This window comes from Manihot esculenta, chromosome 16 (assembly GCF_001659605.2).
Source record: "Manihot esculenta cultivar AM560-2 chromosome 16, M.esculenta_v8, whole genome shotgun sequence".
Classification (NCBI taxonomy): Eukaryota; Viridiplantae; Streptophyta; class Magnoliopsida; order Malpighiales; family Euphorbiaceae; genus Manihot; species Manihot esculenta.
In genome coordinates this window covers 28577131-28592705 of record NC_035176.2, presented here as the reverse complement: position 1 = coordinate 28592705, position 15575 = coordinate 28577131, and the positions used below count along the sequence as shown (strand labels likewise).

Genomic DNA, 15575 nt, shown 5'->3' with positions numbered 1-15575 from the left:
AATTTTAAAGATTCGAAAATAAAACACTTAAACTATGTGCTTCGTAATTTTTCTAAGGAATCCACTATACTGTCTTTCCTTTTTGCCTTCAAGCCCGTCAGAACTGAAATTCTATCCATTGACTGAACTTTTGACTTATAAATTATCTATTTCACTAAGGCATTCTTATCCGTAAGCTTTTTTCGAGCTGGACTAACTGTACTTGTGAGCTTTGTTTTTAACAGTAGGCTGAACTCTCAACCTTCAAGTTTTTATGATTCTTGTAAGGACATCCTTATTTTTCTCTTATTACTTCGTTACTATGAGCTCGGGCATACAACCTTTGTTTAATAATAATAAGTCAGATCATGTACCTTTGAAGGTGATGAACAGGGCTGGCTTTTGTTGCCTTTAGTTCTGATTTGATAAGAGCTAAAGCTGGGGTCTTATCTGCTTACGCCATTGGATTTCTTCTCGAGTTGCCCCTTTACCTCCTCAACATTTATTACATGAGTGGTGAGGGGGTAAATCCCTAAACTTTATTTGTAACAGTGCAGCTTCATTTTAGACGATTTTACCGCTCTCTCTGGTTATGAGCTCGGATATCTGGTCCCTCTAGAAGTGACCCTTTATCAGTTGGTGCGGTCTGGGCTGTATGCTCCACTGGGATGGGGAGTTCAGCTTTTTTGTCATTTTCCTCTCCCAGGGTCATTTTTGCTAAGTGTTTATTTACTGTGAGTAAATCCGAGCTGTGGGCAGGATTTCTTACTTTTGTCGTGAATCCATCCATTCAGCAGATTAAGGAGCTCAGATTTTTGTTCTTTGCTTAGGCTTTTGCCTGTATCGCGAGCTTGTGAGTACGGAATTTCACTGTCTTCACTTTGGTGCCCCGAGCTCCTTTGTGTCGTTTTTTTTTTTTTTTTGAGCCTTATGCAGCTATGTCTCAGTCTGACTGCTTATTAGTTCGACTTCAGCTTTCCTTTTATAAACTTGTAGCCTCGCTTTAATTCGGTCTGCCTATTGGATTTATCAGTACCGAGCACATTTTCTTGAGATTGGCATGGTGCTTTGGCGCTTTTGGCTATTGTGTGAGATCAAAGTCTGTTTACCTTACGACTCGAGCTCCTTTGGGAGGTTGGAGTTTTAGCTTTTTATTTATGATCTCGTGCCCCAATCTTTTATGTGAGGCCGGAACTTTTGTTTTTGCGTGTGGTTGCTGTGTACCTCTGTGAGCATGTGATACTGGAAGATCTCTGGGGATCCCGGTTTTTGTTGCCTCGAGGGATCTTTGAGATCCTTGCCGGCTGTTTTTGCTCCAGGAGATCTTTACGGGATCCTGGCTGTTTTTTGCTCCGGGGAGACCTTTTTGAGATCCTCGCCGGCCGTTTTTGCTCCAGGAGATCTTACGGGATCCTGGCCGTTTTTGCTCTGGGAGGTCTTTTTGAGATCCTCGCCGGCCGTTTTTGCTCCAGGAGATCTTACGGGATCCTGGCCGTTTTTGCTCCGGGAGGTCTTTTTGAGATCCTCGCCGGCCGTTTTTGCTCCGGGGAGATCTTGTTGATCCCGCCGGCCTTCTACCTCCAGGAGGTCTCTATGTTTCAAGGAAGTCTTCTGGTATCTGTTCTTTTTCTTTTCCTGAGAGGGTTAGCACTATAATAATAGAGATAATCATTGCATTACTACAAGATGGTGTTATTCATGCTTTTATAATACAAGAATTTTCTTTTCACAAACATTCTAAGGAAAGTACCTTTTCTGCTTTACCAGTCTATTCAGCTTTTTGTTCCTCCAACGATCACATTGATGGTTCCGCTGGACCCATCGTTTACTGGCCCTGTTCCCATTTTTCTGGATGTCTGCGCTGCTGGGTTCGAATGAGGTCCTTGTCCTTCCGGTTTCTTTATAAAGTTCTTGAGGTGTCCCCTCTTTATTAGCCTCTCGATCTCAGCAATCAACTGGAAGCAGTCATTGGTGTCATGGCCGTGCGTGCGATGGTATTGACAATATTTATCAGGATTTCGCTGGTTTGCTTTCGTTTTCATAGGTCTGGGCCATTGGAGGAACTCCTGGTCCTGGACGGCCATGAGCACTTCGGCTCTAGAGGCATTGAGTGGGGTCAGCTTCTCTGGAACCACCAAAGGGAGTGGCCTCTGCTCAGGGACCTGAGGAGGAAGAGGTCTTTGGTCCCTGCGCTCCCAGGGTTGTCTATACGGTTCAGGTCTCTTGCCATGTTTTTTCTCGTATCTCTCCGGCCTTCCTTCCTCCGGTGCTTTTTCTTTATATGTCGCTCCCCTGGCGAACCTGCTTGTCACTAAGGCATCATCCTGCCTTATGTATTTTTCAGCCCGCTTCATTAGCTCGGCCAGTGAGGTCGGAGACTTCCTACTCAATGAACCAAAGAACTCAGCTGAGGTCGTCCCCTTCTGCCTGGCTTCTACAGCCCTTCCCTCATCGAGCTCGGAAATTTGCAAGACTTTCGTGTTGAAACGGGCGACGTACTCCCTGAGCGATTTGTCTCTCCTCTGCCTGATTGTTTCCAGGTAGCTCATCTTCCTGTCTTCGGGCACTCCGGCTATAAACCGGCTGATGAAGCGAGTGGCCAGATCTCCAAAGCTGCTGATACCTCCAGCCTCGAGGCTGTTGAACCACGCCTGTGCTGGCCCCGAGAGCGTCGTAGGGAATACCTTGCACATCAGGGCATCTGACAAAGTTTGCAGCTCCATGAAGGTCTTGTAGTTCAAGACATGCTCCCTGGGGTTTCCGGCCCCGTCGTAGGCGGCCATAGGCGGCATCATAAACTTCTTGGGGACAGTCTCTTGCTGCACCCACTTCGAGAAGGGTGAAGAGGTGGGTAGGAGGGCCTGGTTCTGATCCTTCGTTCCTAGCTCGGCCAAGAGTTGCTCTCTCATCTTTTGCAACTTCTGGTCTACACTTTCTTCTTCCCGCCTGGGCTTCCTCTCCTGGCGGCCCTCCTCTTCCCACGTCTCGCTCCCCACTCTTCTGGTGGTTCCGGCGGAGTAGCTATCGACTTCATCGTTCTCTATCAGCTCCCTCACCTTCCTTCCATGAACTCGAGCTTTTGGCTCTTCCTCTTCTCCGGCTCTCCTCCTCCCGTCTCCGGTTTCTTGGCTGAAAGTTCTGGGGTGGTTGAAGGTAGGCTGAGGTTCGTTGGTCTGGGGTTCTTCTACTACTGGTGACACGTTTGTGGGGGTGCTAAGGCCCCGCTGCTGCATTATCTGCCCCAACCAGTGGGCGGTGCTTTGTAGTTGGAGGGCCATGGTTTGAAGGTCTTGGTTGGATAAGGTAGCGGCGGGAGCATTCCCCGCCAGGCTTGGCGAGGAGTTGAAAGGAATGGGTGTTTGGTTGTTTGGTGTTGTAGGACTAGAAAAAGAGAACTGCTGCCCCTCTTGGGCAGAGCTCAAGTCATTTGGAGTGACGTTGTTTTTCGTTATGGTTAGCCATTGTGGATCTCAGTGGGTATTTGTGAGAGTGGAACTCCGGCGATGAAAAGATCTCCTTCGTTCCCACAGACGGCGCCAATTGATGATCTGAGATCCAGAAAATAGGGTTTTACAATAGGTTTAGTAAAACTGGAAAAACTTAGACCTAGAGGAGAGTATTTCTCTTTTTATATGTTTCCTTTTGTCTGCTAGTGACGTGTTAATAGAACGTGTATCATTGGACCACCTGTCCCTGCTACGTTAATACAGACGTACGAGGGAATCAGATCTCTGTCCAATGCGTAATGGCCCCTGATTCTCTCCGGGCGCGCGTACGGGTGGTCCCAAGTGAAGGATGGGTAGGTCTTCTTCCTGATTCTGGGCCGGACCGAATGATATGATATGGGCTGAACCCGGAGAGGATTTTATTCATCGGGCCCAAAGGGCTAGGCCGACCTGATTGAGGAGATTGATGGGAGTCCGACCTTCAGGCTGAGTGGGCCAGACTTGATGCATGTGATGAGGCTTGAAGGTCCCTAGAAGAGGACCTGGTGTCGTGGGCCTGATCCCAGACCGGGGTGAAGAAATCCAGCGGTCATCAAATATAATAAAAAAATATAATACTCATATAATGTGTATTATTGAAAAATTAATATGCATATAATGTAAGCGTTGTTAACCGAAAAATAAAATTTTAAATGTTGAATGCATTTTTGGCGTTCAACTTTACACTAAAATCAAATGGCAATTAATTAACGTTAAACATTTAAATTTTATAAAAGATTTTAATAATTTAAATATGTTTTAATTTTTCATTAAACTTTTATATTTTAATAATAAATAGCATACATGTTAACTACGAATAATTAAAAACAAACAATAATAATAAAAATATAAATACTTCTTATTTTTAATTACGTATAATTGGATTTGATCGAGTTAAAACTTATTCATAAATAATAATAATAATAATAATTATTATTATTATTATTATTATTATTATTATTATTATATTGTGAATAAAGTTATAATTTATATATCAATTAGTAATACAAAATTAATTAGTTTAATTATTAAATTAAAAGCTAATTGATAGAATTAAAATTCAATTTGAACGTAATTTTATTAATTTAATTATTTGATTACCTCCTACTTCAAGTGCAATTATTCTATTTAGCAAAATTTTAGTTTGGATTGCTTTTATTGCTCTAGTTAACATTAGCAATATGAAAGAAAGTAAATACTTGAAAATCATGTCTGAAATTGTGTTTTTCTTTTTGTTAAATGAACTTACAAATTTATTTTAATCTTAACATTTTTTTTACAGAAGATTAAGATAATAGTTTAAAATTTTATATAATAAAATATTAGTTTATGTTTTTATAATTTATTTTATTATTTTAATTAAAAAAAGTTGTTATTCTAATTAAACAAAAATAAAAAGGAGATTATTTATAAGAAAGCATTGGCTTATCTAGCTGTGTTATTAGCCCCCATTCATTTCATAAGAAAATAATTAAATAAATTTTAATAAAATTATGTATAATTTTATTTTTAAATAAAAATTTTAAAAATTAAAAAAAATTCTAATTTTAAATAAAAAAATAAATAAATTGAATTAAAATTTTATAAAATTTTTTATTTCAAATAAATCGTGATATAACGCAATAATCGGTCAAAGTAAACCATGATTTAGTACTCGAAAACAAGCCACATGGTAAGGGTCGAATCAAATGATACTCAATTTCATCGATGAAAAAGAAGTTTTCTGTCAAAAACTTGCCCTTCAACTACAAGGTAAACTCCATGGAAGTTAGAGAATACAATCTAACAGATCCCATTACACCTATAATTACGAGATCCTTTATCTACTAATAGGTGTTAGTCAAATTTTCAAGAGATGCGATAACTAATTTCATCTTTTTACAGTATAAAAACTAATAATCACATAATTTAAGGTACACATTTTTACACAATTACTCTTGAGTTCAAAGTATCTCATTATACTTGTGCTTTTTGAGTTTACTTACTTGAGTGTTGGAGTGGCTGCCATAGGCGCCAATCACTTTGCTTGCTTTTTCTTATAGATTGACCAGTCGCAGCACAGCTCTATTTCAACCGCATCATTTGGTTACATTATTAGAAAATTTCATTAGAGTCTCTCTGTTCAATTGGATTAAAAGTCGGCCTTTCATTAATTTTTTTTTCAAAAAGAAATCTTTTTCCTTTTCCATTCTCTAAAATGGCTAACAATTCACAAACTGCTACCAACAAGAGCATAATTATTTCTTTCACTCCTGGTAGAGGACAAAACTCACCCTCAATGGTCAATGACATTGATCTGAGCAATCTAAATAATGAGCAGATGCTCTAATACATAAAAAGACTACAGGCCACTCTTGAGCAGTATAAAGTTTGGGAGGAGACCTTCTTCATGACTCATAGAATAAGGGAGGAAGCTTCCATTGACACCCCAAGGACTCAGACTGAAGCAATCCAAATACAGTCGAAGAGGAAGGCCAAGAGGGAGGAAGAGGAGTCATCAGATGAGGCACCAAAGGACATTGATTAAAAGTTGAATGGGCCATACAAAGGTATCAGAAGGAGCAGGAGGAGGATTATGGGCTGGATGATACCTCGCCCTTGTTAGAAGAGATCTTGGCATAAACATTTCCTGCCAAGTTCAAACTTTCAAATTTGGACAAATGCGACGGAACAACAGATTTCAGAAGTCACCTGGCGATCTTTAGGATGACAATACAATTTCAAGATATCAACGATTTTATGTTGTGCCAAGTGCTTCCATCAACACTCACAGGTTTGGCTTAGAAATGGTACCAACATCTGAATCTAGATTCAATTCAAAACTTTACCCAATTAACTATATTATTTAAATTCATATTTATTACTTGCATACCTCCTAAAAATCTCTCCTCTGACTTGTAGAAGATCTGCCAAGGAGAGGACCAGTCTTTAAGGAGATTTATCTAATAGTTTAATGCAGAAGTAATACAGGTAGAGGAATTAAATTATGAGACAGTATGTGAAGCATCAAAGAAAGAAACTCGTAACATCAAGTTCATAGATTCCCTAATCAAGAACCCGACCGCTACGTATCAAAAACTAATGGATAAAGTCTAGAAGTACATCAGGTTGAATAATGAAGTCCAAGTATTGAGAGAGGATAAAAAGACAAGTCAAAAGTAAATCAAAAGTCAGAGAGGCGAGGATATGAAAGAGACCGCAGAAGTTATCCAGTCTCCTGAAGAATGGATGACTAAGGTAAGTATAAGAATTATACTCCACTGAATGGCTCATGAATGCACATACTTATATGGATCAGGAAAAACGGCAAAGCGGTTAGGCCTTGAGAAACGTTGGATGGATGAAAGTGTGGAGACAAGAACAATGCCACAAGGCGGGTATCTACCAGGCCCATAACTGGGTATTAGACTCGCTAACTAATGCATTTTATGTCAAGGCCACAAGGCGAGTATCCGGCAGGCTGATAACTGGGTGTTAGTCCCACTAACAAAGGCATTTTATGCCACGGCTATAAGACAGGTATCCACCAGGTCAATAACCGAGTGTTAGTCCCGCTAACTAAAGTATTTTATGTCACGACCACAAGGTAGATATTCGCCAGGTCAATAACCGGGTGTTAGTCCCGCTAACTAATACATTTTATGCCAAGGCCAAAAGACGGGTATCCGCCAGACTCATAACTGGGTGTTAGTCCCGCTAATTAAGATATTTTATGCCACGGCTACAAGGCGGGTAACTATGGACGAGTCTTTGGGTGTTATCTCAAAAGACAAAGACAAGTTTCTGCCGAAAAGCGTTACAATGAGGGTAATCGCGAGACGAGTCTTCAAGTGTTAGTCCCAAAAGACAAAGACAAGTTTCTGCCGAAAAGCGTTACAATGAGGGTAATCGCGAGACGAGTCTTCGAGTGTTAGTCCCAAAAGACAAAGACAAGTTTCTACCAAAAAGCGCTACGAGGTGGATAACCGCCAGGCACATGACCAGGTGTTAGTTCCAAAGTTGTAGAAAAATAGTTATAAGTTTCAAATATGAAGAATCAAACACTGAGGAGGGACTTCTAATATAACATAATAATCGCCCAAAGTAAGTCATGAACTGGCACTCAAAGATGGGGCCACGTGGCAATGGTCGAATCAGATGGTATTCGATCCCATCAATAGAAAAGAAGATTCAGACACAGTAGGTCTCAGCTTTTCGTCAAAGGCTCGCCCTTTGAAACTATAAGGCGAGACTCCGGGGAAAGTTACCATTAGAGAACGCAATCCAGTAGATCCCCATTATACCTATAATCACAGAATCCCTTATCTACTAGTTGGTGCTAGTCGGATTTTCAGGAAATGCGATAACTAACTTTATCTTTTTACAGTATAAAAATTAATAATCACAGAGTTCAAGGTACACATTCTTACATAATTACTTTTGAGTTTAAAGTATCTCATTACATTCGCTCTTTTTCAATTTACTAACATGAGCGTCAAAGTGGCCCGTATAGACATCAATCACTTCTCTTTCTTTTTCGTGCAGATTGACCAATCATAGCACAGTTCTGTTTCAGCTAGGGGTGAGCAGTATTCAGTTCAAACCGAAAAAACCGACCGAACTTAATTAATTTGAAAATTAGGTTTGGTTTTTTATTCAATTCGATTTGGTTCAATTTTTAATTTTAGAAATTTAGGTTATTTCGATTCAGTTCGGTTCAGTTTTGATCAGAAAAAATTAAAAAAATCGAACCGAACCGATTGGTGATAATAATATGTTATTTTCAATAATATAGAGAAATTAAATCATATTAAGATTAAAATATTTTAATTAAATTTTAAAATACTAAAAATAAAGTGTAAAAAATAAAAAAATTATTAAAAATCGAAACTGATTAAATCAAACCGAACTGAATCAAATCAGACCGATTTGATTTGATTTAATTTCTAATCAAAATCAATTCGGTTTGATTTTTATAAATACTAAAATTTTAATTTTTAATTTATTCAGTTCGATTCGATTTTATATCCAACCGATCGAATGGTACTGCTAATTTCAGCCACACCATTGTGAATATTTAATGTAGTGATATAGATTTTTGATTTAATAGTTTTGATTTTTTGATTTTTAATTTTTAATATTTATTTTTAATATATATTATTTAATATTCAAAATGCATTTATTTAATTAATTTAAATTTATATGGAACAAATCTAATAAAGTTAAAAACACTCCCTTTAAATTTAAAAAATTCTCAGTATCAAGGCACCAACTTAAGATTTTTTATTAAGGTGAAATGGGTTTGTTTGATTTTTTTTTTTTTTTTATGTATTTAACATTTGATATTATGTTTCTCGTCATTCAGATTTTGATGTTCATAATTTAAATCCTTATGTTAATCATGCGTATTTTTTGACAAAAAAAATGTGTATTCTTATTTGTTGAGTTTCTATTAAAAATTTAAGTAATTTTAATAATTTTTTAAAAAAGTCACTAAAAGTAATTATTATTTAAGTTATTTAAGTAACTAATTAAATTCTTAATTTTACAAAATTTATTAAAATATTTTTGTGATTTGTAAAATAGTCGCACAATAATTTTAGCAATTGGTGAAGCATGATAATTTTGAAATGATAAGGTTAAAGGGAAAAAAATTATCATCTAAACGTAATGATACAGTATGAACCATTTAATAGATATTTTAAAATTATAGGAACATTTTAATTTATTTTTAAAAAATTAAAAAATTAATTAATTTGTTTTTTTATGACACATCTAATAAATTAACAATTTTTCCAAAATAATATTTTTCATATTAGAACTAATTAAAAATTAATTACAAAATTATTAAATTTATTTAGCCAAAAAATCATTTTGAGCTTCTTTGTTTTTACCGAAAAGTTCTGTCCACAATACAGTTTCAACAGTCCTGCAAGGGATAGAACTGTAAATTTTCCTACACCATGTTTCTCGATGCAATGTTGACGATGTGTTGTCTTTTTGCGCTGGAACTTAGTCATATTCTTAAGCTTTTTCAGCAACTTGTCTATTCGTCGTTTGATTTTCATAAATTTGTGTTCATCAAAAAGATCCGCTGGTCTAACATGGCTAAGCCCATACACTTGAGCATCACCTAAACATTGCCTCTCTTCCCAAAACTCAATACCGACAGAGTTATGGCTGTAGTGCAAGCTAGTTACCATTCATAAGTTACTACAGAATCTCGCCACGTCATCGAATCTGTACCTAACATCCTACGTGGCTCTATTTCATGCCAGCGTGTCTCTTACCTTTCAAAATCTTTTTGGCCCTTTATAAACGTTGTTCTCCTTATAACATCTCTCTCTTCTACAGTCACCCACAGTACAGATTCTCTCATTTCACGCATGGAAGGATCTTCGATGCCTCCTCCGACGAATGACGTCGTTGCAGGGATTTTTCCGGAGTTTTTAGTGGAAACTGACTTGGAAGCGGACCTCTCTCCGGAGTTTCCTATCAAAGAAGAGATGATAGAAGAGGTAATGCAAGAGTTGTACAGAGAGATTACATGCACAGAGACAGCCGCCTCGCCGTCGTCGGAGACTATTCTCTTAGCATCACCTTTGCCACCTCCTCCTCATTTATCAGCTCCATCTTTTGTTAACAGTGGGAAGAGCGAAAGCTGCGGGGCTTCAGTATCAAACTCTACATCGTCAGTGATGGCTGGAGTGGAGTTCGCCGGATGCGTGTTCGGAAACGGAGCCGTAGATAGCGTTGAACTGAGAGATGCAGAGGAGAAAAGGTGCAACAGTGAGGAGGAGGAGGAGGAGTATTATTTCCTAGGGAAGAGATTGATGGACGGCTGTGATGGGATTAAGTTCGGTGATGAGTGGCTGGAGAAAGTGATGGGATGGGCCCCGCTGGAGCTTGAAGGGTGGAGTTGAATGATGTGCATGATCTTGTGGGTCCAAATGAAATTTCCATATAACTGATAGGATAATCCACAAAGGTTTGTGTATGCAGTACAGGAGTAGGTTTTGTTTTGTTTTTCCCTTTTTTGTTATTACCAATTAAGAGAAACTATGAACTTTTAGCCTTAGGTATAGTAAGGAGTAGGCTTGTAGCTATGTGAATTTGCCGTATATGTTTCTCCTCTAATATATATTTTTTTTTAAATGGTATCGAAAATTGAAATAGTAAAATTTAAAATCTTTTAAATTTATTTATAATATGTGAGTATGATGGTACTCTTATTCTCTTCTTGAATGAACACAAACTGTGATCCCATAGGAAATGAATTTGACATATTTGAAATTGGCTCATATAATAATTTAAAAAAATTAGTATGCAGAGGAAAAATAAAGGTGTGGTTTTTGAAATAGTAGTTTATGAAAATGGAAAGAAAGTGTAGAGTGAAGAGCAATTTATGTCAGATTAGACAAGTGGCAGCTTATTCAACAAATTGGTCAATTTCTTTTATAGCATTTAAAATATGTAGCATTGGTGGTTGGTTGTGATACAGTTGGCACTCGGAAAAATTAAGAATCACAATTAGTTTATGAAAAACTCAGAAAATGCTGACTAATAAGGTATTGCTCATTTGTTAAATGTGGAGTGAGCGTTCGGTATGAGTTTATACAAGTGATTGATCCCTTGTATAATGACTTCATATCAACAACCTTAATATTAATTTTTTGTTTTCCTTGTAAAAAGTTAAACTTTTATTTTTTTACTTTTTGCTAGAGGATTGAGGAAAACATAATTTATAATTATATATATATTAATTTTTTTTATATTTTTAATATTTATTAATTATATTTTTTTTTATTTTTAGATTAATACATTATAATTTATAATTATAATAATAAACAACTATAATATATTATAAAAAATAAGTAAATTATTATGCTTCAAAGAAAAATAGTTATAATTCTATAATTGAAATAAATTATTATCTGAATAATAAAAAAAATAATTTAAATAAATTTCACCCAAATTTCAAACAGTTTCGAAATTAGTCTAGTAGTATTACGATTTTATCATAATTATTAATTATAATAAAATTTTTATATATTTTAATTTTTTTTTAAAAAATAATTTCTCAAGAAATAGTTTTTTTTTTATTTTCTTCAATGTGAAAAAATATATATATAATTTAATTTAATTAATTTTTTTATTAATTTCTTATTTAAAATAAAAAAATCAACTCAGTTGAATTTTGTGAATTTTTTTGTCACCAGATAATGGAAAAATGTTAAAGTTTTAAAGATTCTAATACCACGTTTGAATTAGAGGTGTAGATGAATCTAACTGTTTGTGAGTTATTCGAGACTCGATTCGATAAAAATTTGATTAGGTTCAACTTATTTTCTAAACGAGACGAGTTCGAACTCACCTTTTAGGCTCGTTTAATAGATGAGTCGAGTTTGAACTTAATAGTATTCGACTCGTTTAAGTTCGCGAGCTCAGTTCGTTTTCAGTCTCGCGAACAAGCTCGTGAGCAGGCTCGCGAACATGCTCGTGAGCAGACTCGCGAATATGCTCGTGAGCAGACTCGCGAATATACTCGTTTGCCGATATCAATCCCACATCAAAAGTTGAAGGGATATGAGGGATTGAGACTTTTCTATTAAATAAAAAAATTTAATTTAAAATTTTTTTAATATCTTTATAATTTAAAATTTATTTTTAATTTAAATTTATTTATAATTTAAATGATTTTAATTTATATTAAGTTTATTTATAATATAATCGAGTTCAAATTCAAGTTTTATAATCGAATTTAAATTCGAGTCTAAATAAATTTAAATTTGAATTTTTTTAGTGGAGTTTGAGTTGGTTCGTTAATGTAATAAACAAGTTAATTACGAATTGAGTTCAAATTTAATATTTATTTTATAAATCGAGTTTGATCTTATAAATAAATTTCGAGTCGAGCTCGAGTTTGAAGTCAAATTTTTAAATTTATTTTCTAATCGAGTCTGAACTTATCAAAATTCGACTCGATTCGATTCGATTACAGCCTTAGTTTGAATTAAAATGCATTAATTATTTTCTCTCCATCGTTAATAAAAAATATTATGGAAGGAATTTTTTTATAAAAAAAAAGCATAAATAAAGACTCACTTTTCAGTAATAGATTTTATTTTGATTAGTATAAATCATTACATATAAATTGGAGATTATTTGAATAGAAAAATTATATAATTAAAATATCATAAAATAATGAACTTATATATTTATTAAAATAGAGTTCCATATATCAATTGGATTGGTTCTAAAAGATAAAATTCCAAAATTATATATTTATTTACAAACAAGTGTTTAAATTAAGATAAAATTCTAAAATTAATTAAGGACAAAATTACGAAAATAAGAAAGAATTTTAATTATTTTCCAAGATAAAATTATTAGTTATTATTTTTTATTTTTAAAATTAAAATTAAAAAAATTATTTTTTAAAAAAATATTTTTCACGAAATTATTTTCCTAAAATACATTTTTATCAAAAATAATTTTTAAATTGGAAGTTATCTTTTGCAAATGAGTGTAGCCTTAAAAAATAGAGCCTCTTCATCTAGAATTGTACACTCAGTTAATCATGTTTGTTTTTTAACTTGAAATTACGAGTCTCTAGAGATTCATGAGAATTACAAGTCTCTAGAGATTGTTGAAATTCACCAAACTATCTTCCCTCGGTACTCCTAAATACACCAGCATAGGCAGCTGGTCCAGGATTTCTAGTTTTACTACCATCTGTGTTCAAGATCACACAATAATCATCATCTGGAGGTTTCCAAGAAATAAAAGTTATTCCTTTGTTAGCTGGATTTTACTAAATCCCAGGCATTGAATATGGCTTTTGCCTGAACTCGAATCATCTCAAAAACCTCTGTTGATTGCAAGAAATCTGTTCCAAATACCTTTGGATTTCTGTTCTTCCAAATGTACCAGATAACCAGGGAAAAGATGACATCCCATGGTATGCCTTCCACTTGTCTTCGAAAACAATTTCAAATTAGAAAGAAGTCAGGATTGAACATTAGAAATATTGAAGAAATCACCCCAAATGTTAGTTGGCCTAAATGCTGACAATCTCTGAGGACGTGCAAAATATCATCCAGTTGCAAATTACACAGATTACACACATCATTAGCTACAACCTGCCTCTTTTTCTTCTCTACATTACACATAATTTTGCCATGGCTCACTTTCTATAAAAACGTGCAGATTCTCTGAGGAACCTTAACATAGAGGACCCAAAGGGTGCCATGGATCAATCCAAAGCTTGGTATTCATACCATTCTGTACATCCACATCCTCATCCTGTTTGATTAGTTCCATTCCCTCGACCACTGCCTTCCATATCACTGAACTATTAGTTGTTCTACCTAATGGGATGACAAAACTTCCAAAGAGTATTTTTTAATAAGACACTGTGCCCATAAGGAATTGCTATGTCGAGAAAGCCTCCAGCTCAGTTTAGCTACCAATACACAATTCATGAGCTTCAAATCACAAATCCCCAGGCCTTCCTCAACTCTGGGTCTTTGAATATCTTTTGGATCCGTTTGTCCTCCCCAGCTCCATGCCATATAAAACTCTTACAAATTCTCTCCATTTCCTGAATTAAAAAACAGGGAAGCAAACTGATCTGCATAAGATAGATGGGAATAGCGTTAAGAACAGAGCTAGTCAATGTGATTCGGCCCACCCTGGACAAAGTCTTTGCTTTCCACCTCTCCAATCGTGCTCGCATATGTTCCAAAATATAATCATCGGTATTTGATCCTATTTTACCATGAAAAGAAGGAACACCCAAGTATTTTCCCAGATTTTCTATAATAGGAATACCACCCATCTTAGAGAGTGCAGCAGCAAGAGAAGCATATGTGTTTGGGGATACAAAAATTGAGGATTTTGACAAATTCACCTTCTGACTAGACACTTTCCCGAAAACGTCAATAATAGCCAAAATATTCTGTAATTGTCTGACTAAGGCCTCTACAAATAATACCGTATCATCCACAAACATCAAATGAGTAAGGAAAGGCCCTCGTCGGCTTACCGGTAAAGGCTTCCAAGTACCATTGGAAGATGAATGTCAAATCAAGTGAGCCAAGTGTTCAATATAAAGCACAAAAAGATAAGGACATAAACCATCCCCTTGCCTCACCCCTCTACTGGGTTGAAAAGGTTCTAATCTGTCTCCATTCCACAGAACTGTCATTGAAGAAGACAGAACGCACTGCATGTTGGTGGAGATTAAGGAAGCAAGAAATCTAGCCACCTTAAGAACCCACCTGATGAAGTTCCAGTTAAGCTTATCGTATACTTTTTCCAGGTCAATCTTAAAAGTCATATAGCATTTCGAGCCCTTGAGTTTAGACATGGTATGTAAAGCTTCCTAATAAATAACAATATTGTCCACAATCTGTCTCCCTGGAATGAAGCTGCTTTGTTCTAGACCCACCAAGAAGTGCAAACTATTCTTGAGCCTGTTGACAATCGATTTAGTAATCATCTTGTATAGGACGTTGCAGAGGCTTATAGGTCGAAATTGAGAAGCCAATTCTGGATGTGACACTTTAGGAATGAGAACTAATAGAGTCTCATTAAGCTTTCTCGGAATAGGAGTACCATACAATATAGAAAAAACAAAATTGAAAATATCATCTCCCATAACATCCCATGTCTTTTGGTAGAAAGTAGCCTGGAAACCGTCAAGACTTGGTGCCTTGTAAGGAGCCATTGAAGATAGAACCATAAACACTTCATCTTTAATAAATTGCTTGTTTAGTTCCTCAAGAAGAGACTCTGTCAAAACCGGATAATCTATAGGAGGCAGCATTGAAAAATTCGATGAAAATTCCTTGTGGAAGAGACTTAGAAGAAGTTTCGAACCAATAACTTGACTTCAGTATTTTGCTCAACCCAAGATCCATTCTGTCCTTTAATCTGGAAACATTATAGTTTCACTTCTTAGCAATAGCCGACAATACCGGGTATTTCGGTCGCCTGAGATAATCCAGTCTTCCTTAGCCTTTTGGAACCAGCGAAGCTCCTTTTGAGCGAAGACTTGCTCCAGTTGGTTCCTGAGATTATAATCAAGCTTTACCCACTTCGGATGGTAAGAAGATGCTAATCGATCTT

The 15575-nt window shown here is 35.8% G+C and overlaps 1 protein-coding gene across 1 annotated transcript; it reads right to left on the bottom strand.

The window, feature by feature from the left end:
• Positions 1-13107: 13107 nt before the first annotated feature.
• LOC110603281 lies at positions 13108-14784 on the bottom strand. Its single transcript, XM_021740980.1, has 5 exons — positions 14583-14784; positions 14137-14426; positions 13942-14046; positions 13346-13421; positions 13108-13208 (listed from the first exon to the last, which is right to left on the bottom strand). Exons 1-5 carry the CDS (start codon positions 14782-14784, stop codon positions 13108-13110), a joined length of 774 nt encoding a protein of 257 aa, XP_021596672.1.
• Between the last annotated feature and the right edge of the window lie 791 nt (positions 14785-15575).